Raw genomic sequence first — 26,536 nt, 5'->3', positions numbered from 1 at the left:
TCGTGTAGTTAGGAAAGCCCAAAAGCCTCCCTTCCCTGGGTGCCAGATTCTTCTCCTGGCTCTGCCAGTGGCTTGCTGTGTGGGGTCTTAGGGATGTTACTGCATTTACCTTTTCCTGGATCTGCAGTGTGAGAGTATCCATGCTAGGTCAGACCCAGCATCCATTTATGCAGTGGATGTGGCTGTGATGCTTCCTTAGGGTGCTCCTCCAGCCTCCCACAAGTAGCTGAGCATCTCCTTTCATCTGGACTCTTTTGATGTGATAAGCTAGAAGAATATCATAGAATCATAGAATAGTTAGGGTTGGAAGGGACCTTAAAGATCATCTAGTTCCAACCCCCCTGCTATGGAGATCTGTGGGGATTCCTGGCAATGGGCATGTGTCCCTTGCTGGAGCAGTGCTGACACAGAAAAGTAGTTCTTCTGGTAGGTCACTCATTTATGTCTGATTTGAGGCTGTTGTTGCTGTGATGGTAACAGGCCTGCTAGAGCCTTGTAGAGCTGCTTTTTTACACTGTAGAAAAATGAAAGTGGTTAGTACTTAAGTTTCCCTTACTGATGGAAATCATTCGGCATGACAAAGCATTAGCAGTAAGTGCTACTGGTACTGGTGGCCACAGTATTGGCAGCGTGACCTGTCCTCTTCCACCTTTGGCGCAGCTGGCCCTGGTTTGGAGTGCCCTCTCTGATCTGAAGCCTGGCTTAGCACCACGAAAACAGATGCATAAAAAAGGCAGCAAGCAAGGTGCTAAAAGTGCCCCTCTGAGCCACAGCGGAGCCTGCCATGAGATACCCCAGCCATCAGGAGGTGCAGACCATGCATGTTCTGTCCTGCAGTTCAGAAGTCTCTAATGCGATTAGCCCAGATCAAGTGGCTTGTTGGCAACTGTGCTCTCAGCATTTCAGTCAGCCCCATCACAGGATTCTTGTTCGGTAAATGCCTTGTGTTCCTTGCTGGTGTTACTGAGTGCATCTCTTATCTAGCTCCTTGAGCTGTGGTGCTTAACTCTTGGTTTAGGGTGCAAGGGAGGGAGGAGGCAGCAATTTGCCCCTGTTAACACATGAATTATGGCTCCATGAAATGCAGAGCTGCTCCGAAAGCCTGAGCTGCGCTATGGATGGAGGCAAAGCAACTGCTGAGCAATGGTTGTTGCAGCTTCTATCGTGGCTCCACCTTCCCTGTTATTTTTTGGAGCTCCAAATGCCTCACGTCATGTTGCAGAAGTGATTGTAACCCCTCTGGATCACATGAATACTTCAGCAGAGTCTCTTCATTACAAGCTCCTGTTAAGATGCAAATAAACCCTCCTAATGCTGTAACTCCAGCACTGCTGCACTTCATAAGTCAGCATAACTGCGTGCGGAGCTCAAATTACAGGGCAAATGCTCTTCAACTGCAGAGCAGCCGCAACGCCATCCGAGCCAACTAATGCAAAGTAAAGATGCTGATGCTGTTTGGGAAGAGGTACTAGTACTGTTTTGTTGATGTAGGGTCAGGCTCAGCCTCTTCTTTAAACCCATATGGCTGCATCAGTGCTGTTGTGGCAGGATGGGTTTGGAGGGAATGAAATTCCTGTTTGAAGATCAGGAATTGAAGATGTGTTTTGTGGCCAAAGTTCCCTGTCCGTCCCCTGCTCATCTCCTGAAGCTGTCAGCTCTGAGGCTTTGGGCTCTTCAGCAAGAAGCAAACCTGCCGGCTTTGGGCTCAGGATTAGGGCTTTGTGGTGCTGCAAGTTCCCAGCCAACAGTTCCCTTTAACTATCCCGAGACCGAGTGGCAGCCCTCCTCCACCCCACCTCACAGCGAGCGTTTTGGCCTGGGCAGGGCCAGCAGCTGCGTGAACCTGGTCCTTTCCTTGGCAGGGCTATTGCCTGCTCCCATGAAGGCAGGGTTACGAGTGTCTTCCCACCCATGGGATGAATGGAAACTGTTAATGAGAGCTGCAGCCCTGGAGAACTAGTTCAGCAGCACTTCATGCCTAAATAATATCTGCGTCTTTCCTTCTGTACTCTGCCTGTCACTCCAGATGGGAGAAGACACGCTGTGGGTAATTGGTTCCTGTTCCCTTGCTCTTCCTCCTCTCTTACTCACACACGGCACTGTTACAGTTTCTTCCATCGTTTGAGTTTGGAATAAAGTTAAGTCTTGGGCATCTCGCAGGAGGATTGTGTAAAGTGGTCCTGTAGTTTTCAAAGAGAGAATGTGTTGGTGCTGTGGGTGGGTGACAGGCAGGAAAATGGAGAAAGGGCCTTCTGTGCTGCTGCAACATTGACTACACCCCAGGTCTGACTGGAACAGCTTGTTCTTGATTGGCTGCCCCCTTTAATTTTTGTTGAAGTCACTTTGTGCTATATCAGTAGAGCTGGCCCTGCCTGCGAGGACCTGGATAAGCTGCTTGGTGGCTTTGTAGCACCCTGGTGCTTGCTTTGGGTGGCTTTGTTGCCCAAGCGCAGGAGCCCAGAGAGCGGCAGTGCAGACCCCTCCTTGCGAGACTTTAGGAAGAGCTGCGCAGAGCTGCCTGACCTTGGAGGGAGATCTTGTCTCCCACAAAGCAGAGATGTTGGGTGCCATCCGGAAATGTCAGGAGGCTCGTGGTAAATTCTGAGTCGAGTGAAGTTTTTCCTCTGCCTTGTAGGGAGTGAGAGCTGGAGTCTTGAGTCGAGACAAATCCCAATTCTGCTTTTCCCTGAGGCCTGACAGTGAGGGAAAGCAGAAGACTTGTGGATAACTAGAGAACCCTCGATATGTCCTTCCTCCCTCCTTCACCATGTGTGCGCACAGGTACCACGGTGTGGGTTCCTTTGAGGCTGGATTCCTAGCCGGCAGCCTCTTCTGTTGAGTGTAGTAGAATAGTTAACATCTGGCTTGATTATGCGGAATTATTCAGTCATTTCCATAATACCCTTTGTAAAATGCTTGCTGCTTGATGAACCAGTCTCTCTTCTGGTTCAGACAACAGCAGCAGAAATCCTCTGTGCATACAATAATATGGAAACAAACTGGATTCCTTACATTTGTTCTTTTCCTCTGGACTTCGCTGCCTGTCAGTATGAAGTGTGAAGTTCATCTGTGTGCAAGGCTGTGAGTAGGGATGAGGTGTAATAGTTGCATTTATTACTCCTCAGTGAGCCAGTAACAAGATGTAAACGATCGGATATGTTAATCTCAAACGTGGCTTGGCTGAAAGAGCGGTTTGTAGAGCAGAGCTCTGCTTTGCCAGACGGTTTTGGTAGGGGGAGACACTGTAATAAGCCTTATTTTATAAACTCAATATTAATTGGATTTGCATCCTCTGGCTGGCTTCCTTTTGGTCTGTGACTGATCTTTGGAATCGCTCACTTTTATCTATTATCTCTTAAGTAAGTTAGGAAAAAACAGACTGCCGTGGGAAGCTGTGTGTGAAGAGGTGGCTGCTGCAGAAGGTGGAGGATGTCCTATAGATTTTTGCCGTGACCTCCAGTAGGGATAAGCTGAGTCTCACACAGGAAAAAAGCTCTTAATGCTTAAATAGGGGCAAAAGGTGCGCGATTTGTACTTCTCCAACAGCTCCTTAAGATAGCCAGTGTTGAATCAGGGAGCTCCTGTGGGGACCGGAGGATGGAAGGGGGATCCAGGATAACACAAGGGTTTGTCTGGTTTTGCAGGTTTTTTGGAGGCTAGTAATCTAGTAAGGCACTGTCTTGCAACTTTGCTGCTGTTCTCAAGGTGTTTTATCTTTTTTATCTGTGCTCTGAATGAGAGAAGTATAAAGCTTTATGGTATCTCTTGACCAGTATAAAATACACTTGCCATAAGGTCTGCCAGGGACCAGGCTAGCGGGGACCAGAGCAAAGTTGTGTTTTCAAGTGTTCTGTGGGGAGGGAAAAGGTTGGAGCCTTTTTGGCACTAAGCGCCGGCGCTCCTGGCAGCTTCTGCTTCAGCTGTGTGGTGTGATTTTTTTCAATATCTTAAGACATTGGCGTATATTTGAAAAACATACCCAGAATCTTTGTCGACCGGGTTTGCCAAATGTTTTTTTTAAAGCAAACAAGCTCCCCAAACCCTAAGCAAATGGAAGAGCAAAGCCATCTACAAGGCAAGCTGTGTTGTTGTGGTCTGCCAGTCCAGCCTTTTCCCCATGGGACTGGCTCCCACCTTGCCCCTGAACTTGCTTCGTCCTCTACGCACCTTATCAGGGCATGATCCTTGTCTGAATGTGACCAAAAAAACCCTGCATGAGGCAAAAACCAACCATGGTCTTCTGAACAAAAGCCTAGGGCACAGGTAAGCCTGGAGATACCTCTGCAGCAAATAACTGCTGCGAATCTGGGCTTGTTTCCTCCTGGCTACCCGTCATCTGCTGGGTGTTTTATGGATGTTCACCGGAGTGACGAGGTACTCGCAAACAGCTTTGAGGTCTGTCCTGATCACTGAATTCTCTCGAGCGTGTAGAATGGTGCGGATGTTTAAAAAATGGGATTTGTCACTGAGCAGGTGGTCTGGATGCTCTGTAAAGGCAGGCTGGGGTAGGACAGCTGTGGGTGGACTGTAGGCTGGTGTGGCAGAAGGACTCCAGAGGCGATTTGGTGTTCATGGAGGGTTGTGTGTGTAGCACGTAGTGGCCATGTCATTTGCTTCAAACTGTGGCTGTTTGGCTTGGCAGAGATCGACACTGAAGTAACCTAGCACAGCGTTGGGTCTCTTTGCTATTTGAGTGGGAGGGGAGCATCTTAAAAAGGGAAGGCAAAACCCACCTGTCTGAGCTGTTGTGATAGCCGGCATGCATCCCGTTCTCTTTCTTCCTTGTTGTTGAGAAGAGCCGCATGTCAGAGGAACATAGCCAAGACGCATTGTGTTTTCCTGTCATTTGTAGTGTTTCTCTAGAAAATGAAAGCTTTCAGGAAGTGAGCTTCCTGTTGGTTTTATTTTTACTCCATTTCACAGTTACCCCCCTGGGTTTGTGGAGCTGCTCAGGGCTGCTGGCAGCCGGTGTGGTGGGTTGAAGGGAAAGTACTGATGCATGAAATGTGAATTGTGCAGAGTTTTCGGTGCAGATGACAAGTGCCAGAGGGGATGAGATTTTGTTCCTATTAACCTGCAAAGCACTCCTGTCCACAGTAGGTGTAGGGGATAGTCCTGCAAATAGCTCTGCTCACACAGCAGCCAAAAAGCCCCTCTGTTCCTTGTGCTTTCCCATCATCGTGTTTCTGTCTGTCCTGTATGCGGCAAGCGAGTGAGACACGCTCGCAGCAGTGCGGTCAACTGAGCTCCACTCCAGCCATCTGACACTTGGCTTAAATGAACTCGGTCTTTCTCTCCTCTCTCTCCTTCTCTCTTTCAGCTTGGCAGTGACCTTGGCGGGGGCATTGGAGGAAGCCCGGCAGTAAGTGCCATTCCGTTTTTTTTCCCCAATTTAAAAAGCTGCTCAGAGCTCAGGGTTTTGAATATAACCTCACCCATTACGTGCTGGGAGATGTTCGAAAATAGACAAATGCAGCTGAAATGCACGAGTCCCAACTTATGTTGCTTTGAGTCCAACTGTCACCTGGGCTTTCCAAAGAGCAGCCAGGGTCAAAGCAGTTGACTCCATCTTCTTAGCTCCTCCTTCTTAGAGCTGTTAATTTGAGCACCAGTGTTAACACTGACAGTACCCCGTCCTTGTGCAACTGCTTTGGCAGCTGAAAGGCCAAGGATGCTTGCTTCTTCTCCTCACAAAGCCTGTTCTGTTTGCAAACCTAACCCAGTGTCACCACGGGCTTGTTTGAACGCAGTGCTTTTCTTTTCCCAAACACAAAAGTCTTTTCCTGGACATCAGGATCAGGTACTCTGAGCTTTCCTATTGCATATGGTTAATGCTGAACTCTGCCTGCCACCGGCCTCCTTCTCTGCGCCTGTGCTTTTTTGAGTGTCCTAGTGCCTAGAGTGCTTGCCAGGACATGGGAGATTTTCAGGCTGCTTCCAAAGCACCCCTGGCTTCAAATGCATATCAGCTTCTTTGGGAAAAGGATGCAAGATGACTTGGAGATGCGGTGGGCAGGAGGGAGCATGCCTCCAACCCACAGCCAAAAGCAGTCTCTGGAGAAAGCTCCAGTCCCTCTTCCCAGGACTGTGTAACCAGTGATTTAGTGAGGAGAGCATACTCAGTTCTGGAGTGGGGGCTTTTCAGAGACCCTTGTTATGGCTGCAGTCATTCTCTCTCCTCCTTTCCATGTCAGTCTTGCATTCCTTTCTAACTTCAGCATGACGGCAGAGGAGGGCCGGTGGTACAACGTGCCTGTATCCCCCAGGCAGGGGGATATGAGGGAGGCAGGTACTCTGTAGAGACCATCCCTACCAAGCCTGCTCTCTGCTTTCCGGGGACAAAAGAAACCCACTAAGCAGTTACCTAAATTCCACCAGTCCTCCCTGTCTGTGGGGCTGACTGAAACACCCCATCTCACGTGGATGCTTGAGCACAGAGCAGCAGTGAGACTTCAGACCTGCACCTGTCGTCTCTGTTTCCTCCTGCCTGCTGTAGTTCTGCCTGTTTCTGGGCTGCTGACTGGTGAAGCCTGTTCTCAAGCATGTAATTCTTCCTGAGAATTTAGGAGTCTAATCTGAGTGTGACTTTCCCTCCTGAAGCTGGGCATGTAAAGGTTAATATTCCAGGTTTGGTGCCCTTATTTGAGTCCTGAGAGGGGAGGATCGCCCCTCTGGCAGAAAGGTTGTCCTCTGGCAGGTGTAGACAACTAGTTTTGCTTCATGTGATGAACGTCCTGGGCCACGGTGCTGCAAACGCAGAGCTCTGGCTTTGGGTGGGAGTACACGATACGGTCATGACTCCCTCGTTATCTCTGGATATGCAGAATCTTGCAGATTCCTGAAGGGTGTCGTAGCTGCGGCAATTGGAAGCATTTTTTTCTGTTCCCTGGGTTTACGTAGGGTAGATCCACAAAGCATATTGTCTTTAGGTGAAGGAGAGATGGAGAAGAGATTCCTCTACAGTGGGAATAGATAACTGGAGCAGTAAAAATTGTTGTGAAAGCTATTGCATGGTTGAGGTGATAGCCAAGCATAGGGATTAGTTGCCAACAGCTTTGGAATTCAAATGCATTATTTAGCACTATTGATAATTCAATGGAGAAGCTGGAAACAGCTTTAAAATATTTAGGATATTGCCTGAGTTCATATTTTATTTAATAAGTAGTGTTCTTCATGTGTGATATTAATCATTGCCTGTTTTTTCTAACTCCTCCAGGTGGGGCAGACCTACATTCCATCCTCCGTGCCAGCCACCTTTGCCCCTTCACCCACCCCGGCGGTGGTGAGCAGTGGACTCAATGATCTTTTCGAGCTTTCATCTGGTATAGGCATGGCTCCTGGAGGATATGTGGCTCCGAAGTCTGTACGTAAGGAAAAAGAATGTCCTCAGTATGTTGCCTTACCTTAGGCTGCAAGAAGTCTGAGGTTGCTCACCTGTCCCCTTAACTGTTAGTCTCTGGTGCTATCAGGACACCTTAATTCAACTCAGTCTTGCTAGGGATGCTGTAGGCTTTTCCCAGTTAGAGTAGCTGTGTTGGAGACAGTGTTGTTAGTTACAGACTTCTGTTTTTTTAAGCAGTTTCCTCATTTTGCCTGTAACAATATTTCTGTAAAGAAAGGCTTATATAAGATGTGAGAATTTCAGTTTTGTTGGAGAAGCTTTCCTGGAGACTGACTTCTTAGCAAGGAAACTGAGGGCAGGATACAATTTGCTACGACTTTCATAGAAGGTTCGTTTATTTGGAGGAATTCAACGTGACAGTGAACATAAAATGATGTGATTGAGATGAGCATGCCGCAGTGTAATGCGGATAAATGCTCTGTTAGTGGCAGAGACCGCAGATGTGCTGACTGAGGCGTGCTTAGTCTGGAGGGTTCGCAAGGTACAGAACATGGTTCTGAGAAAGGCTGTGGAGTAGCCACAGGGAGCTCAGGGTCAGCCTTTTATGCTTGAAAGGGAATAAACAAAAACTAGTAGTCTTATTGGATAGTCAATTGATGAATAAACTTTAGTCGTCCTATAAAATCTAGGTTCTCAAGGCACTGCAGAGCATGCTCAACATCTTCGGTCCTTAGCTGCTTGCAAGCGTTAACTGCAGACACAAGATGAATTTCAAAAGAACATGGCCATTTTGAACTAATTGATCCTTCAGTCTGCACCACTCCAATTTATCTGTTTTTTTTCCAGGAAGAGGATTTGGGAATCCAGAACCTGAACAACCCTATGGTTTGATTTGGTTCAAACCTTAGTATTGACCTACAGGTCCCTGGAGAAGCCTGGCCATCAGTAGACTTCATAAGTTTTGCATTAGTGTGGTGGACACAACCTTTCACTGTTCCTTGTGCACACTAATGCTGTAGTATATTTGAATTCTTAAGTTCGTGCTTGAACAAATACAGATTAGGGGCAGCAAACTTATTTCTTATTGGTGAACTTGATCCTTTCAACACCCCATGTTGTATCTTCCCTGTAATTTCTCTAGCATTTGTGGACTTATTGTGCTAATGTAGCTGGATTTCTGAACTCGGGGCTTTTCTGTTGTTTGGAAAACTGTGCTTGTTTCATTATCTTCAGGACAGACTGCTCGCGCTGAATGTCATCACTTGTGTTCCAGGTTTGGTTGCCTGCAGTGAAGGCTAAAGGATTGGAGATTTCGGGCACATTCAGTCACAGGCAGGGACACATCTACATGGAGATGAACTTTACCAATAAGGCTCTGCAGCACATGACCGACTTTGCCATTCAGTTCAATAAGAACAGGTAATCAACTCACTTTGCTGTGTTAGAACGTTTTCACGCTCCTATGAAAGGATTCTCTGTCTGCATTGCGAGATCTAGGGAGAACTTGTATGTAGGTGTGCGATGCAGTCATGGAAACAGCTGGGTGATACAGCCTGAACTCTCCATCACACCACAGTTGTGTGAAAGGCCTGAAAGTACAGACTGATGAATCTGTGAGGAAACAGGCGACAGACGGTCCCATCATTCTCCTAGCTCTGAAACGGCATCTGTCCCATTTAATCTCTGCAGTTTTAAAGCAGCCTCCTGAGTTTTTAGGCAGGTTAGTGATTTTATAGCCAGTAAGTGCCCTGGGGACAAGTGAGTGTGTAAACAAGCAAACATCTGAGCTGTACAAGTATCAGCCTGTAATAGCTCTACCTCCTGGCTTAATTGCTGTGCTGTCCTTCAGCCTGTCTGGAAGTGTGGGGCTCGTTAATAAAGCCGTTTGTCAATGAAGAAGTTGCACGGTGAGAGCCCGTGGCACACGCTTTCCCTGTAATTGGCAGCAGAACAATTTTGTCAGAAGGAGCAGCCACTTGAATGTTTGGAGCATACAGATTGTTCTCGGAAACCCATCTCAGCCAAAAGAATGACATGGCAGTACAGCCACGGTGCCTTCCTGCAAACGCCCTTCCCAGTCGGAGAGCTTGTCTTGTGCTTTGCTGTACGTTATCCTGAGCAAGGACCAGGCTAGTTCTTATCAAGGCTGTGAAGAATATCTTGCGACTGAAACATTCCCTGTAGTTCCTAATATCACTTCACTGGAAAAGGGTTCTCTGTACTAAAGACCCACTGAAACCATCTCTTTAATATCACTGTTAGCATTGCAAATTTGAGATTTCTTGGGATGAATAATATTTACTTACAAAAGACATTATGCTAAGTAAGTCTTAGTAAATGTTCTCCCTGGATTCCTATATTTTCTGAAGAGTTTTACTAAGCTGCTATATGCAAATGTGTGACGCAAATTGGCCTGAAAAAAAGCTGGTTTGCTTGTGATTTTTCCCGATACATCAGGCTGTGTTCTGGCCGCACCTACATGGTACTTCTCAAGGATGTAAGAAGTTTAAATCCTGTACCGTAAACCATCAGTTTCTCCTTTTGCAGCGTATCGGCACATGCTCCAAGTATGGTTACTACTGTTTACTCTCCTCCAAATGCCATTCTCCTGTCACTGCTTTCCGCTGTGACGGGTGCATTGGAAAGAGCTGCAGTGGGCTAGATCTTTGGGTTTACATTTAAGGTTTGTGATTGGGAAGTTTCTATTGCTTTCCCTCCTCTCCTGCTGCTACCGATTGCACTCACTGCGGTCTTGGGATAAAGTGTTAAAAAAACCAAAAGCAAGATGGAGCTCTGGTGTAAGACCACAGCCGCTCCGTAGCGCAGTGCAATTTTCTTTCCCCTCTGAGGGAAAACACTCAGGCTGGTGTTCCCCAAGGTGAAATGGCTGCAGAAGGTGAATCACATGGTAGGCCCTTGCTGAGGATATTCTTATTTCAGCTACCAAGAGCTGAAAACTAAGGAGAAGGAAGAATGGGGCATCTGCTGCTTTGAGAGTGATGTACGTGGTACATGTGAGACAGTTACTAACAGTATCCACTTTTTAGTGCATGGAAAAAAACACACACCTATTCATCTTTGTTGCTGTAAATGTTCTGTCACCTTTGAGCTAATGTGAACTCTGCTTCAAGGGAAATGCAGTCACGAGTGGACACCAAAGCTGTCTTATGCATCTACACTTCCACTGCTTTCAAAAAGAAGCCAGTACACGGCCCAGAGGTGTTATGTTAAATGTTAGCCGCTTTTCCTCTTCTCCACACTAAGGAGAGGTGCCTGTGGAATGAAAAGCCTCTTGGACTGAAGGGGCAAGTAAACGCTGGCTTTGCTGATAACATCCCCATCTGGAGGAGTCTCAAACCAAGCAGAGCCAGGCACTGTCATTCGAGACCAGACAGCTGGTGGGGTTGATTCATTTGTTCTACAGTCCTCCGTTGCAAACCACGTAATCCTCCTTGGCTACCTGTTTGTTCTGCGTTGGCTCTGTTTCCTTGTTCTGTGGCTCTCAGTGACAGAACAGCCATGCTGTGTGTGGTAGGCTCTACTTGCAGTGCTCTGCAGCTCTGTAAGAGAGTGCCAGGAGACCTGAGCCTGAGTTCAGTTGCTGCTTCTTGCTGCCGCTCAGCACATAGCACCCTGCAGGTAGTGGAGGAGTTCCCAGGTGCTGGTCCCCTGGACAGGATGGATCCTGTTGTCAGTGAGACCAACCTAGTGGAGCTCCTGTGCTTGGTCCTACTCCGAGTGTCTATTGTGGTGCACGTTTTGAGCAGTGTTCATCCCCTGGAGCAATAGCAGCGCCAGCTCAGGAGGAATTGGGCAGATGAGCCAGCTCATGCTTGGCAGAATGGAAATAGGTGTTGAGTGATGCAGTGTTGTGCTCATCACCTGTGTTTTTCTCTTGCCCAGCTTCGGGGTCATCCCGAGCACTTCACTGGCCATTCACACACCTCTGATGCCAAACCAAAGCATTGATGTCTCCCTTCCCCTCAACACTCTGGGACCAGTCATGAAAATGGAGCCTCTGAACAACCTCCAGGTAAGGATTGTCTTGTTCTGGGCAGAAGGTTGGTCGGCAGGCACTCAGCCCAGTTTGTTCAGCTCGACACAGTGTGGTAAGACTCGAGTAATAAAATACTGTGTTTATAGAGTAAGCAGACAGAGCTCATGGATGTGGGCCAGGCATCTGGCCAAAACTTCTTTCTATTCCTTTTTCCAGTCTCTTCCGAGAGGACTGAAGCAGACACTTCTTGAATTTCGTGAGTTAGCCTTTTCAGACATTTCAAAGCCACTGCTTCCATCTGTGTAGATTAAAGTCTTTGCTCCAGTAATGCTGTTCTGTCAGCTGGGTGCAAGGTTTGGTTGGGCTTACGAACCAGAGCTGCTCTGAACAGGGAGGGTGCGTGCCTGTGGTGGAGCCGGCAGCAAGAGCTGTCACAGGAATTGAGGCAATTGAAGGAATTGCAGGAAAGGTGGCAACCACTGAGTGATTAATATTTCTCTAGTGCTCTTAACTTCCAGGATGTTTTACGAGGCTTTGGCACATCCCTGCCCCAGACAGCTTATTCCAAGGCAGACAAGATGTGTCCAGGAGAGGCAGAGAAGTGACGTGAGCGGCTGATGTTTCATTAATGAGGCTGTTGGTGCATTGAGGGGACAGCGTTCTCTACAAGGGGCTTTTTATCCAGTTGGGCTGCCAGTCTGATAAAGGCACGACAGATTCATGCAGAAGTTCGCCCCTGACTGGGACCAGAGGCTCTCTGCCAGCCCTGGTGCGCCACAGGGGCGCTGGTCTTGCAGTGCTCACCAGGCAGTCCTCCCTGGAGGGAGGCTCTTCCCTTTTGCTGCCCTTTGCAGCCACTCTGTGGAGTGGAGCAGAGCTCAGAGTGACTCCTGCCTCTGCTCTGTGTAGCTAGATCCTCCAGGATCATCTTCCCAGCATCCCAAAAATGCAGTTAACTGGCACTGTGGTACATCGCTCACCTCAGGACTCCAGGAGGTGGAACATGGTTGGGTTCCTGTAGTGTAGCAGCCCATAAAGGGTAATATTTTGAAGCAGCTTATTCTCTTTTTAGATAAAGAGAATGCGATGGAAGTTACTATTTATTCTGCCTAAGCAACTGTTTTTTCCCTTCTTTTGACTTCCATTCTGGGACTTATGACTTATTGATGAGTCTTTGGGCAAACAGCTCGAAATAGCTTCTCTGGCACTCAAACGAGCAGTCCTACACTCCAGCTCTGAGCTCAGTCATGCGACGGGGGAACATGCAGGCAGAGAATGAATTACATGTGCTTGTCTTCCGCAGAGGGCCCTTCCAGCTTGTGGAAAACCTGGATTCCCTCTGCATCCAGGTCACAAAGATCAGTGAATTTGGGTCAGCCGTGGTCAAATCCTGCTCTGAAGGAAGTTTGGAAGTCTCTTGGAGGTGATGGTCCTGATCTGCCTCAGGAGCACCAGGGACTGTCTCGACAAGGTGTTCTCAAGTTGCTGTTTCCTTTGATCAGGAAGGCAGTGAAGTATTTGGGTTATTAAACCTATAAAGAAATTGGAACACGGTTTGTTTCTTGTAGCATCTTCTGCTAGAACAAAGCAAAGAGAAAACATGGGAGGAAACCTCCATCTACCTTGTATTGAGACAGCGGAGCATTCATTAGTGCCAGACTTAGCTGCTAATTTGCTAGCTCGCTCATTGCCATAGAAGTTGGCTGCCCTTTTACAACTGGGGAAGCTGCCATATGGAGTAATAGTATATTTCTCTGCAAAGAGTTGAATCATGATAGCAGATGCCAAGTTAAAAAGAGCACTCCCCTTACTTTTTTGACAGCAGTGGGTTTGATGGGGATCTGTCACTGCCCTGACAGCCAAGGCTCTGGTTTTGTTTTGTGAGTTGATGTAGAAATTATCTGTCTTGAAACATTCAGAAATGGTTTTGCTGACCTACTTAGGGAACAATTTATAGCATAATATAGGAGTAGAGAATACAAATGTTCCTGTATTCATTGAAGAACCAAAACACTCATCAAGTTGAATTTGCTTAATGTGGTTTTTCTGAGCTGGGGAACATTGAAGCAGATGCAGGGCGGGTTCGAACCTGAGGACCTTATGTTCATCTAATGTTCTGGTGGGTTTTGTTTTAGTAACAAGAAAAATAAGTCCTGAAGTAACCAAACTGATAGCTTTCAACTTTTTGTCATGTTAATTAGAAACTTCAAAGCCTAGTTGTGTGTTCCTTAGGCAACTATTTCAGAAGTGATTAATTCGAGTTCTTGTTCAGGTTATTTTTATTACCATTTTTAATCTTTCACCCAATAGTTGGTTTAATCTTAACATTTGTAATCATGGAAAGAAACCAGAGTATTTGACAAGTTAACAAAAAAGCCGTTTTTCACAAGAAGATGAGGGAGACTGAAATATTTTCAGAGGCTTACCTGGGTGAAGTACAACTATGGTTGCCAGCTGAAGTGTCTTCTGTTTCCCTGTCACCTTGTGTCTGGTGATAATGAATAGCGGGCTTCTCCCTCCCATCCGAAAGCAGGGATGATAATTTGACTGCTGCTCTGACCTTGCGTCTGCTGGAGACCCTCCTGCAGGGTCTCGTCAGCCTTTTGGCACTTGTGGGTCGTGTGATCCCCCTCCCAGAGGAGCTCCTGCATGGCATAGCACTCGCAAGCACTAGCGAGCTCTTGCCTAAAGGAGTGTGAGAGGCTGTGTGGAACCTCACTGTTTGGTAGCCGTGGCGTGTTTGCCAGCCCAGCGGGGTAGTTGTGCAGGCTTACCTGGGTCCTCTGGTTGCCTTTTCACAGCCAAAGCAGTGACCCCCCCTCCCCCGGTAATGTGTAGGCTGTCAGGCTTGTGCCTGGTGGAGGAGATGGGGTGGATGAGAGACCTTAAGCTCTCAAAGAGGAGAATGGGTTCTGAAGGATTTGCATTGGTGAGGGGTATTATAATAACTCCTCCCAGATAGTACTTCAAGTCAAATTTGGAATAAGAAAATGCCTGGGATGAGAGCCTTTCTGGGCTAAAGAGAACCACTGTTTCTAATAAGTGGCCTTCTGAGGGCTGTGAAATGTGAATACTCGATTTGTCCTTTTAGGTATGGGAGAGTTGCTCCACTCACCCTTCACATGGGTGCAGTAAAGTCACCTGACTGCAAGAGTTTTGTTTCTTTGGTCTGGCCTCTTGTGGTACAAATAAAGTAATCTCTTCTGTAAGATGGTAACCACTTGCCGGACGCGATACAATCAAAAACAAACTATGGGGACTCCTGGAGCATTGCCATTGCCTTGGGATCCATGTTCACATTTGACGATCAGTGTGTTGTGTTACCCAGTGTGTTGTGTTACCCAGTGTTACTGTGCTGGTGGCTGCCACGGCTGTTTGCAGCTACTGAGCAGGCAACTGAAAGAAGCTTTGGTTTTCCAGAATGCCTGTAAAATGGTGTGGTAAGAATTGAAAGGAAAGGATCTGCCAGCTGCATTTGTTCCTGAAAAGTGACACATGGAAGTGCAGACCTCTCCCTTGCTGTCAGCGATATGAGGTGCAGCACATTTCTCCTTCTTCCAGTGAGTTTGACAAAACATTCCTGTGAAGGCAGACGAAGGTGCGGCGTCTTCATTGAGAGGAGATCGGTCTTGCTAATGCACAAGATCGCGTTTCTCCTTCCTCACTCATTTCTGCTGTAACTCATTGCCGTTTCTCCTCCGTTCCTCAGTCTCTCACTCACAATGCAGAACCGCTGGAGCTCTCGTTCATCGCAAGTGTTAATGGGTCTCAAGTCAGAAATACAGAGCTCTTGGTACTTGGAAACTGCTTTTGCACATGCAGCTCTCCGTAAAAACAAGGCAGAGAGTCAGCATGAGCAGCAAGTCCAGCCAGCAGATGTTCTTCCTTCAGAGCCTGCTCGATAAATGGCACAATGTCTGCCTGCGTGTGAGCTTCATCAAAGTTACTGGACCAGCCACCACACAACACCCTTGGGTGGCTACATGTGGAAGGTGCTTTCATGGCTTTGTTGCCTCGGTTATTTTCTTAGCAGCCTCTCCTAGGGAGGGTCTTATTCCAGCAAAGAAGAGAAGCCCCCTGAAAGCTCCCTGAATTACAGACTCGGATCACAGCTTGGCATCTGTGGCCAGTTTCCAGCTCAGCTGCGGAAAGCTGTTGCCTTGCCGATGCTGGGCAGGTCTGCGCATGGTACAGTACATTTGATAAAATGTACATTTTGAACTTCAAGTGCAGCCAGGCACACACGAGAGCGTAGCCTTCCCAGGAACTTGCTGTTCTCTGCCCGCTGACGTCAGCGGCGTGCCCAGAGATGACAGCCGCAGCCAGGGGCGCAAAACCCAGCCTCACTGTCTGTGTGCGGCTCTGCTGCCCGCGCTTGGGGCTTGTGCCCATAGGTAGAGCATCCAGCTGGCAGTGGCCATCATGAGCCTGTAGGATCCTGAGAGCGCCCTACCTGTCAAACAAGATGAAGTGAAGTAGCCAGCACTCCCTGGGGGCATCTGACAGCCAGAGCAGCAGGCTGTCACAGAACGAGCCATGACCTTGTGCTGGCAGAGGTAAAACAGACTGCAGAGGAGAGGAGCTCTTGCCTTAACAGTTTGGCTGTTACCAGGCTCTAAAGCAAAACTGAACTTGAAGTAAATCCTTAATTTAATGTAGGTGCTAATGGGATTCCAAGTGGGTATGTTGTGTACTTGCTGCTGATGGAAAGCATCTGTGTTGCCTTCAGACTTGCCTTTGAAAGTCGATTCTCATGTTCAAGTCTGGGATTTAAAGCATTAGAAACTTGCACTATTGAAGAACAGAACTTAGCATTGTTCTCCTCCGGTACCTGCTCCCCAAAATACTGTGTGGGGGCTGTCGGAGGTTTGCACTGGCAAGGAAGGACATGGGAAGGGTGCTAGTGCTGCAAGGTGAACAAATATGTCCCAGGGTTATTTTGAGAGGTGCTGCATCCTCTAGTCAGACCGTGAACAAGACGTAAGTGATTGGGAAACCTGTGCCAGTTTTCAGTGGGCTCAGACCTTTTCAGCAGCGAAGCATCACATGAAAATCTGGCATCTTTTGACTTTTATCCCTCAGAAATTTTGTGCTCTGCTTGACTAAATTCACAAGGTAGTAATATTGGGATTTTCCCTCCTTTCAGGAAGAGCACAGATGGAAAGCCATTTTTATTTAAAACGCTTTTGTTTCAACTTTCAAATGTCTGAGGCTGAAGGTCTTGTTAAAGATTCGATAGTTCATATCCAGGCCAGCAGGTTAAAGCTGTAAAGCCACAAGAAAAGTCAGTCTGGACTGGAAGATTTATTGAATGCAAATGGAGGTTTCTTTCAAGCACATCAAACCTGGAGAGACTTCTCAACTGCTGGTATTGCTGTAGATGTCATCAATTGTATGGGGTCCACGTTCCCACCCAAGGAGCACTGGATTGTTTTGGCAAGCGGCTGTTGTTAGCTGCTCGGCTTCTCACTGGCGCTGACGTGGATCTGCGTTCTGCCTGCGGTTGCTTTTCTAGCTTGTCAGCTGGCATTGGATGCTCCTGATGTGGCAGCGCAGAAGTTGAGGCATGACCTTGGAAAGCTGTTATCAACTGGCAGGGCCTCTTAGGCTCTTCTTGGTGCAGATTTCCACATCCAGGCACACGCAGGTGCCTTTTCACAGACCAGGTCTTGGGGACCGCAGCAGTAACAGTGCATGCCTGGCTGTTCAGGCAGAGTGCATGGTGTTACGATGGAGGCTAGTCTTGAAAAGCTTAGCAGTCTTGTCCCAGAGCTGTAGGTTTAAGAAGACCATAGCTTTTTCCATTCCTATTTGCAGAAGTGATTTGTTACAGCTGGTTTCTGCATCGTTACAGACACTTGCAAGGTGACACGTGATGTCATTACTGACCCAGTGATGCAGTTTGGGAGGAAGGCTGGCATGTGCCTAGCTTTCCTTTGCTGGGAAGAAATTGCATTTCAGAGCATCTTCATTGGGTAGCTCTCCAGAGTACAGCCAAAGCAGCTTACTCAGTGTGTTTCTGCGGAGTTGAGAAGCAGGTCAGCAGATACCTTTTTATAGCATTCTCATAACTGCGGGGACAGGGTTAGCATATTAATTCGAAGTGCGCCTCTAGAACTGTGGTGAAGAGAAGGCATTCCATTCCAGCCTCTCCTGTAGGAAACTGTGGTTGTGTGGCAAGAGCAATTGGCTGCAAAAGCTAAGTAATCTCTTTTGTTCTAAGGGAAGGCAATTAATCATTAAATCAGAGTTGGAAATAATCTTAAGTCACGCAGCGTAGTCCCTGCTATGCTTTCCTGTTTCGCTACAGTTCCTCTTATTGAGAGCATTGTCAAAGCTGACTTTAAATACTGCAAGCACAGGAGCCTCTGTCTTCCTCAGGAGAGTTTTGTGCTGCTTAATAATTCACACTATCAAGTTTTCCTAGACGTTTAGCCTAAATTTTCCCTCTTTTAGCTCATCTCCGTGCCTGTTGTATCCAAGCATGGCATTGGGAATGGCTGCAGTGTTGTCCCCCCCCAGCTCTCCCCTCCCAGACTCAGAGGTACATTTTTGGCTGCTCACTCTGTCTGCTCCATCTCATTTTGCAGAAATGAATCACTTGAGTCCATCCACCAATCTGCTTTTACCCCTCTGGCTTTGGTGCCTCCGTCTCAAACACGAGACACTCTGACTGGCAAGGATGATGCCAGCAGTCGGAGCCTGTGACAGCTCCCTGTTACACAGGAGCATTTCCAGTTTTTCATAGGCTGTACCATCATTTACATGGTTTTAGTGGACTTTAAACTAATCTCTTCTTAAGCTGGTTTGCACTGTGGGATTTAAGTATAAGCTGCTACCTTTAGTGATGGCTGAAAGTAGACACTCCGCAGGTTCTCACGACTGCCTTTCTACTGTTCTGTGCACTTCTGGGACCTTCCGAATTGCTAGAAGAGTTCAATCAGGAACTTGATCTCCTACCGCTTGTCCTCAGGTTTGCACACTTGTCTAATCAGCTGACTTATGCTTCAGTTCTTTGGTTTATTCCCCTCCCTTGTCTATCTGCAGCTGATTTTACTGACATCTAGGGATGTCGTTCTAAACCTGCCACTATGAGACAATAGATTTTCTCAGCAAAACACTAATATATGTGATTATTAACGTGAATGGAGTTTGTCTTGGCATAAGTCTTTGTAGCAGCAAATTTATTTCCTTGGCTCAGCATTTAGCATGGTCTGCTTTGTATTTCAGCTGGGTGACAAATTAGAGAGCTCCTTCTCAGATTTCTCAGAGGAAGTAGGAGCTCAAATGGCTCCTGAAATTCAGGGCTCCCCACACAACTTGGATTCTACTTCTCTTAAAGGCTGAGTTTCCTTCATTGCAAGTAATAGCAGGGTCTGCTGAGCTGTACCCCTGTGACGGGCTGTCACTGGGCGAGATGGTGTGAGGAGGGCGTGAGAGGCATAGAAATAAAGCCCAGAGCTACCTTCTTCGGAGCTATATTATGACAGTGCATGTCCTCAGACCTCCAGTGTGCTCCTCCTGTACTGTCAGCTCTCAGCCTGGGGAGAACCGAAAATGAAGTTGCTCGCAGGGGTTATTCAGTAGTGTGGCAAGTGTGTGTGTGATACAAAGCAATTCAGTGCATCCTTCTGGCTGGTGGAGTTTAATGACACTGAGAATTAAGTCTTTTGTCCAGTGATCTTTTCTTACCGGCCCTGATTGCTCTGTAGCAGGGCTTTCTTCTTCCAGGAGTCAACACTCGGCATGTGTTTGCTGTGTAGCTTTCACTAAGGTAAAGGCAGGAGACCTGGGAGGTGCAGGCGATGGACCCACTTCAGGCATTTTGGAAAGTATGTGAGCTGAGATACGACTGATCAAGGAGTCTGCGTGTTCAGACATGACTGAGAGCTCGGGGTGAAAATAAAAGACTACACAGGGGTTTGGAGCTGGGGAATTACGAGAGTGAGATGGCAAAAGAGGTGATGGAGAAGCTCATATGCAATAGGATAGACGTGATAGTAGCTGTGTGCAGCCAAGAGATGTGAACATACCTCGGAGGTGGAAGCAGTGATGGGGGAGAGAGAGGCTGAGTGGGAGCAGAAAAGAGCAAGAATGCTGCCTGTGACCTTATCAGTACAATTGGCTCTGAAGCAGCATGGTGAAATGCTCGGAGGAGAAGATTGAACAGCTTTTAGTGAAAATGGAGTGAGCACAGAGGGTCGAGACTCATCCTTGTCTGAAATTACCCAGAAGCTCGGCAGCTTCTCTCCGGGTAGTCTCATATTCAGAGCTGGCCTCTGCTCAGAGGGAGCACCCTGGGGTGCACAGGCAGGCGATGAGACTGCCCAAAATCTTAGGATCCCTTTGGACTTCCATTTGATGAAGGAACTTTAACCACGCCTGTTTCTTCTGTAACAGGTGGCTGTGAAAAACAACATTGATGTCTTTTACTTCAGCTGCCTAATTCCTCTCAACGTGCTTTTCGTAGAGGATGGCAAAATGGGTGAGTGCTTTCAGGTGTCTGGTCAGCCTCCCTCAGCCAGAGCGCGCGAGCAACGCTCAGCAGGGTGCGGTTGTCCCATGGCTGAGATTCACTTGGGTTTGGCCGTGACCTTCACGCCAGTGCATCTCAGCAGCCTGAACTGAGCTGTAATGGGGTAGTAGCCTGGCTCTGTTGTCCTGCAACACCAGGAGTTACCAGAACCCAAGTCTTCTGCTCTTATTCTCTCTGACAGACAAGGCGGGAGGTGGATCTGTTTTCTTTGAAACTCATTTTTTGGGAGGTTGTTTTGGAGGGCTTATTTCACTGAGATAGGTGTTTGATTTGCCCCCATACCACTTTCACTGTGATTCATGTGTTCCTGGTCACCTTCCTTGAACTGTTGTTTGAATTAGCTAGGAAGTTGCTTGAAAAGCAGCTTTTGCTAACATAATCTTAAATGTGTGGGTCGTCTTTCTTCGTGGCAAATCCCTCCTTGTCCTTCATTTGTAAGCAGCTCATACAGTAAAGACCAGTCTGGGGGCTCCAAAATCCATCAAAGCTGTGCTGCTTTTCTGGAGAGATGCAGGTTGTTCTAGGAGCAAATCCTGGATCTGACCACAGCGGGGGAGGACCAAGAGGTCTTTTGGGTCTCTACCTCCTATCATTCTGCGGTGAGTTAATGCTTTGGTCCTGTGAGGATCCAGGAGTGCTGATCGTCTTTCTCGTTTCTAGAGCGCCAGGTCTTCCTTGCGACATGGAAAGATATTCCAAATGAAAACGAGCTTCAGTTCCAGATTAAAGACTGTCACCTGAACGCCGGTGAGTAGCTCAATTCTACTGTGCTGAGAGCACTTTTGAAGTGTGGTCTCTAGACGTCAACCTATTAATAGCATTGTCTATGACTAATGGTAGGTGGGTATTGCACTTAAGAGCAGAACAGCCTTGGATCCAGGGGCTTGTCTCAGTCAGAAACTTTATCTGGGTCACCGTAAAAGCACACCTAAAGTCCTAGATCTCAGAGTTTGCTTACCTGTTTGTTCCTTTCATTCAGGACTTTGTATTCTTGTTTTCTCTGCTCTGTTTTGCCTCTCTGTAAAGCTTCTCTATTAAATAGAGCTGAATATGGTGTTGGACTGTTCAGCAATCCTGTCCTGCTACTGTGTGTTCCAGGCAAGGGGTTCCAGCCCTGAGTTTAACCAACTGCATAATCCTGGGCCAGTCCCTTCCCTTTTCAGCCTCTGCTTGCTTCTTTCTTTTATGGAAGAGTAATTCTCCGTACACTATAGGATGTTCTGACATCTGTGGAGGACAGGCCAGATGAGAGGCGTTCTGGGCTGTTAGCTCATACGCTGATGCGTTGATCACGCTCTGTCCCGATCAGCGTTCTGTTTAGCCAGCTTGACGTCTCGATGGGGATCCTACTTGTACGTGTGACCTTACTGCTCCTCAAGGATAAGGGGTGTAAAAAAGTGGAATGGGGCCAGTGTAGCAGCTTCGCTCTTGTTCAAGAGGTTCTGGACGGGAGCCAGGTCATTCTACCAAAACCTGCTATGTTTCACAGGGAAAAAAAGTGTTCCTATTGATTATAAACCCTGTAACCTTTCTGTTCGCTCATGTCTGCTGTTACACAACGAACACCCTCGTGCTTCGATTGCAGACAAACCATGGGTCTCTTTGTACTCATAATTATTACTATTTTGGAATATAAAAGATGGAGCACACAAGGGGGGGGGAGTGGAAATAGCAGCTGTTGGACCTTATGACTTGGGTTTCAAATGAGAACAACCTCTGCGCCTCCCCCAGCCTGCTCTCTGCTCCCAGCCGAGCTTGGCATCACCTCTGCCCCTGCACTGCAGTGCTGCTGCGGGTGCCTTCTGCCCTGGCCCTGCACTAACCGCGCAGTCCAGAGCGCTCTGCAGCTCAGCTGAGAAACGCAGGAAACTTCTCGTGTTTGGCGCTGGGGTGTTATGGTGCTGGGAGGGAGAGGGGGGTATGTGGCTGGGAGGGTGAGCACCGGTGGTCCTGCTCCCTTCAGAAGAGGATGTTAGAAATCGCTCCCCAGTCAGGAAGGGTTTGCCAGCTCAGGACCAGCCTGCTCGCCCAGGCCTGCCGGGATTGCTGATTCTTGGTGAAGAATGTGTTTCTAGCTCGCAAGGAGACTGCAGGAACGCCAGGCAGTTTCTCTGTAGTGGTGTCCGCAGCCAGGGCTCAGGTGGGAAGATGTTTCTTGTGATGCTTCAGCTAAAGCCCTGGACGCAGTGCCTCTCCTGTGTACAGTCCATTGCTCAGGGTGCTCGGGGCTATGCAGGATCTGCCAGCCTCTTTGGCTTATGTGCAGGAGAAAGTGGGTCATGGCTCATAAACAGATTTCAAACACTTCCATCCACTGAAGCTTCTGGGTTTGTATTTCTGCTGCCGACACCTCCTCCCTCTTGTGACTATCAGCACTTTCCTTCCTTGACCACCTGGGCTTCAGCAAGGAGCAGGCCAGTAGCTTGCAGGAGGAAAAACTAGGGAAATGTTGTGTGCTTGTCTCAGCCCCTTGTGTTTTAACTGCCAGAGCAAACCTGACTCGCTCTGCTGCTCAGCTTGATTTCATCTAAGCAGTAATCTTCTCTAGCACAGACCATCCTAGGAGCATCAAACCTGTCTGTAAAAGGATCAGCTGGGCCCCAGGCCCCATAGAGGGTTGGGTTTTCAGCATCCTCAGGGGCAGAGAATTCTCACAGTGTGGCAATAGGCTGGTGGTGACATCAAGGCAGAGGCAGAATGAACTGGGTGGGCTCTGATGCCAGCAGAATCCATCGTGCTGCCAGTTTGTACCAGAGCAGGGGTGCGTGTCTGGCTATGTACTGCAGCAGGGCAATAGTCTTGCAAGATTCACCGTCTGGATCACTCAAATTCAATGCAAACAGCCTTGTTTTAAGACACCTCCTTTCTTTCTACAATAGCAACTCTGTGTTGGGTATAAAATCTTTAGGAACTCTTTGCACTGGTTCATGTGCAAAAGCCCTGAGCAGAGTAAAGCTCTCGACCTGGTCTATTGGCAGGTCCATTGTTCACTGATGAAACGCCACCGCGTGCAGCTTTTATACCTCTGCATAAAATAAGGCACGCAGGGGCTGCCGGGGCTGCACAGAACAAAGTCTGCAGATTCCTATGGCTTCTAACTAAAACTTAGGAGGTGCTGGGTTTTGCAACCCTTCAGTGCAGACGAAAAGCTTTTAAGCACCACCGGCTCTATGGAGGTGTGCAGCCAATGCGTGTATCATTATCCCTCCTCTCACAGCCACTCGGATCAGTAATTCATGCTTAGTGTGAGCCCACCCACTTGGTGGCGAGTCGCCACTGAGGCTCTGGGACGCACCACACCATTCATGCTTGTCTAATCGATTCCAGCCCAGTGACGCAGATTTAGCTGTGAGCTAAAAATACCTTTGCTCCAGCTGATGTACCCCATTCGCAGCACTGCCGGCTTAGGCAGAGCCCCAGGACCGAACAGGCGTGAGACGGATGGAGTGGAGCGTGCCGAGCGGCATGTGGCTGCTGCTGGGCAGGGGGTTGGTCACAAGCATCGTCCCTGCGTCCTCGGTGCTCAGCTTTTCTTCTCTGAGCTGCAAAGAGCTTTTGCTTTCCTGGGTGCTCAGATCTGCACGGTCTCTGCACCACGTGAGGAGCAGGGATGAAGTTATGTGCAGACATGCAGAAAGCCCTGCTGAGCAGTTAAACAGATGATGCTGATTTTCTTCAATGGAGAAGCTGAAATTTGAATTTCTTTTTCTTTAAACCAAAGTGAAATGGGCTTGGAATGGGATTTTGTAAGGGGCATTTTATCTGTCAAGACAGCGGCCTGTGCGTTTCTTGCACACGCAGGGCTGTCTGTCCCTGTGCAAGTCACCTTACAGCACATCCTGTGTAAACTGCAGGCGTTTCCTTACGTTATTTTTTTCCTTCAAACAAATCGGAGATAAACACAGTCTGACAGTGGAGATGCTTCTGTGTGAGTCTGCTCCCAGATCCATCCTGTGCCCACAACGAAAGCCAGATAGATTCCAGCTTTGATGTTTTGCAACCTGGATGGCAGAAAATGCCCCTGCCCACTGGCAGCTCACCCCAAAACAGGGCACAGAACAGCCAGAAGATCTTGACCTCTGCTGGTAGCCAATGGCACCGCAAGCTGAAGCCTGGGATAAGGTGCCAGGCTGAGGGGTGAGGAGCAGGTACCCTAAGTGATAGAGCTTACCACTCTGATCCCTCTCTCTAGCATCTTTCTTTCAAAAAAAATGAAGTCCTGGACCCTTGAAGGTATTCCCACAGTTCCCAGTGACTCGGTGAGAGACGAGGGCTTAATTCTGGCCAAGAGATCTGAGGCTCAGGTTCCCAGCAGTGAGAGCTGGCGCTGACCGGAGGCTGTTCTTTAGGGCTGGAGCCATGTGGCTGTGAAGGAGCCTGGCTCTCTGGAGTCGTACCGTGGGGCCAAGGTGTACTTGGGATGTGCTGCACATCTTGAATTAATTAGAGCTCCATTTCATGCATTTGCCTCTTGGGAAGAGGTTGTGATAGTGTCACGGAGAACAAAACATTGAGAAATACAACCTATAATGAAAACACAAGGTCATGGCTACACCCCAGCATTCTCATCTCTTATGAATCCACTGCTAAATTAATGGATTCTGGTTATTTTTAATGAAAATGTAAGAATCTAGTACGTGAAAATAGATTCATAGACTGTTAGAGCTCTCATAATCTGGGTGCTGTTGGTGCAACCTCTACTAGCTGAGATTCCCCTGCCACTAGAAATCAGTTTGTCTTGTTTACAATGTGTTTTCAACGTGCTAAGTTTGATTAAATTTTAAAGGGCCATTACATTAAGCTAAGAATGCAAATCAGATTAGCTAAGTGTTTTCTTTTTTTAAATCCTGCATACCCAAAGCCACAGACTGGAAGAGGACAGGCTGACATGCGCGGGGAGATGCAACGCCGTTAAACAAGAGGCAATTAGTTGCTGTGCTCTTCAGCAGTTCCAAGAGTTTTGGTTTTGCTGCTTATTGCTGCTCCGCAATTTGGTGTGAAACAACAGCTTTAGTGTTTGGAGTTGCTTGTGGCTTTATTGGTATGCGGTGGATTCTTTGGTTTTTTCACCCCCTCCCCGAGTAATTTGCTAATGTCGGAACAAAGAGAAATTGGATTTTCTTGCTGGAACAACCTGGGACGCAGTCAAATGCAAGCTTCCCTGGTATGGTTTTTTTTTTTTTCTGTATCCTGATCATTTAATAAGTTATAGAACCTGTGTATGTGGCATGACTTGGAGATGGAGGCACTGTGATAACACTGCCCACAGTGCCTCCCCTCTGCATCCAGGTCTGTAGGTGCATTTGGTATTTGAGTGCACTTCTTGGCTGGATGCTTGGGACCATTCAGGTATTTCTAGACTAGAAACAGTGTGAGGATGCTTTCAGCTACTGCAGCACAAAATACGGGCGTTGAATTTTACTTCCTGACACCCAGGACTTGTTGCAAAATGCTTTGAGAGTCCGAGTTTAGAAAGCTGTGTTTTCAGTGTCTGTTCTGAGTTGTGCGTGTCCTCTGTGAGAAATCCCGTTGTTGCCGATTGTTTCTCTGAGCTCTTTGAGTTTGGCAGTGAAATTCTGAAGCTGTATGGGGTGGAAGATTTAAGCACGTCCTTCGCTTTACCCAGGAGGAGAGTCCTGTAAAAGAGAATTGGATTACTTCAGTGCGAAGGAGGAGACTTTGTCCGGCTGCTTTTCCCTGCGTGTGCGCGTTTCCATGTCTGCTGTTTAGTAGTTGGACTGAGGTAGGGTAAAGAATTCTGTTTAAAAAGCAAAACAAAAGGAAAACAAACAAATGTTCACAAACAGGAAAACCACCAACACTGAGAGGAGGACAGATCTTAGAGGCTTCCCTGGCCTTGGGATGTGGAAATTGTTCTATATCCTTATGTTGGACTTCAAAAGAGTTTTAGGAATAAACATTGAGCCAAAAGAAGCAGCCCTGCACAAAGTCGCTTACAAGGTCGGATGCAGACCGTGCCGTCTTGCAGGACGACTCATGCGGCTCTGGTGTGTGGAGTCACCGGACCCCACGGGTGCCCAGGCACCACAGCTCAGGCCTCCTCCTGCCTGTGCTGGGCTCTGCCCAGGGCTTTGGTGGGTGCTGTTGTCTCACTTGGAAACCAGCAGCCCTGTTGGAGCAGGGCTCAGCTCTTTGCTCCCAGCAAATATCTCGAATTCTTGTTTTGAGGGCTGTGCTGTCACATGGCATTAGCGGCCCTGCCTTCAGCCAGGCACAGCCTGGTACTGTTGCTTAGCAACTCTGCGCCATCTCCGAAATCCCAAATCCTGACACTCAGGAGCACAGGAGAGATGGGAGCTGCTACCTGGGGGGGAGAGGGGTAAGCACTCGCCAGTCTCCAGATTTGTGCTGAGAGACGGGCAGGAGGAGCTGGGCCCAGCATCAGCACTCCAGCCTGCGATTGCGCTGAGTGCCTGGCTGAGACATGGGCTATATTTACTGGGGTTTCTTGCCCTGTCCAGCAGGTGACTGAGGTCAAACAGAAAAGCCCATTTTGCACATCCCTAAGAGTTGTCCTGCCTCAATTTCCCTGCCTATACCTTCCTACAAGCACACCCCTACTCATAAATCTGTCCCCAGCAGAGGCAGTGGCTGTTTAAAGCGCAAGAGGTGCTATTGCACTTTGGTGTAAGAGCAGCTG

At 48.0% G+C, this 26,536-nt stretch overlaps 1 protein-coding gene across 2 annotated transcripts in view; it reads left to right on the top strand.

Moving 5' to 3' along the window:
* The window catches only part of AP2B1 (adaptor related protein complex 2 subunit beta 1), a 74,519-nt gene that overhangs the window by 44,129 nt on the left and 3,854 nt on the right, over positions 1 to 26,536 (top strand). The window contains exons 15-20 of one of the 2 annotated variants that reach the window (XM_054085148.1): positions 5,321 to 5,362; positions 7,217 to 7,363; positions 8,616 to 8,761; positions 11,246 to 11,375; positions 19,740 to 19,824; positions 20,536 to 20,622. In XM_054085148.1, the coding sequence (XP_053941123.1) occupies positions 5,321 to 5,362; positions 7,217 to 7,363; positions 8,616 to 8,761; positions 11,246 to 11,375; positions 19,740 to 19,824; positions 20,536 to 20,622 (637 nt within the window). The remainder of the gene's footprint in view (positions 1 to 5,320; positions 5,363 to 7,216; positions 7,364 to 8,615; positions 8,762 to 11,245; positions 11,376 to 19,739; positions 19,825 to 20,535; positions 20,623 to 26,536) is intronic. The other variant, XM_054085149.1, reaches the window with a different exon arrangement.

This window comes from Cuculus canorus, chromosome 20, assembly GCF_017976375.1.
Source record: "Cuculus canorus isolate bCucCan1 chromosome 20, bCucCan1.pri, whole genome shotgun sequence".
Classification (NCBI taxonomy): Eukaryota; Metazoa; Chordata; class Aves; order Cuculiformes; family Cuculidae; genus Cuculus; species Cuculus canorus.
Note: the sequence above shows the minus strand (reverse complement) of the source record. Positions and strands in the feature narration are given on the sequence as shown.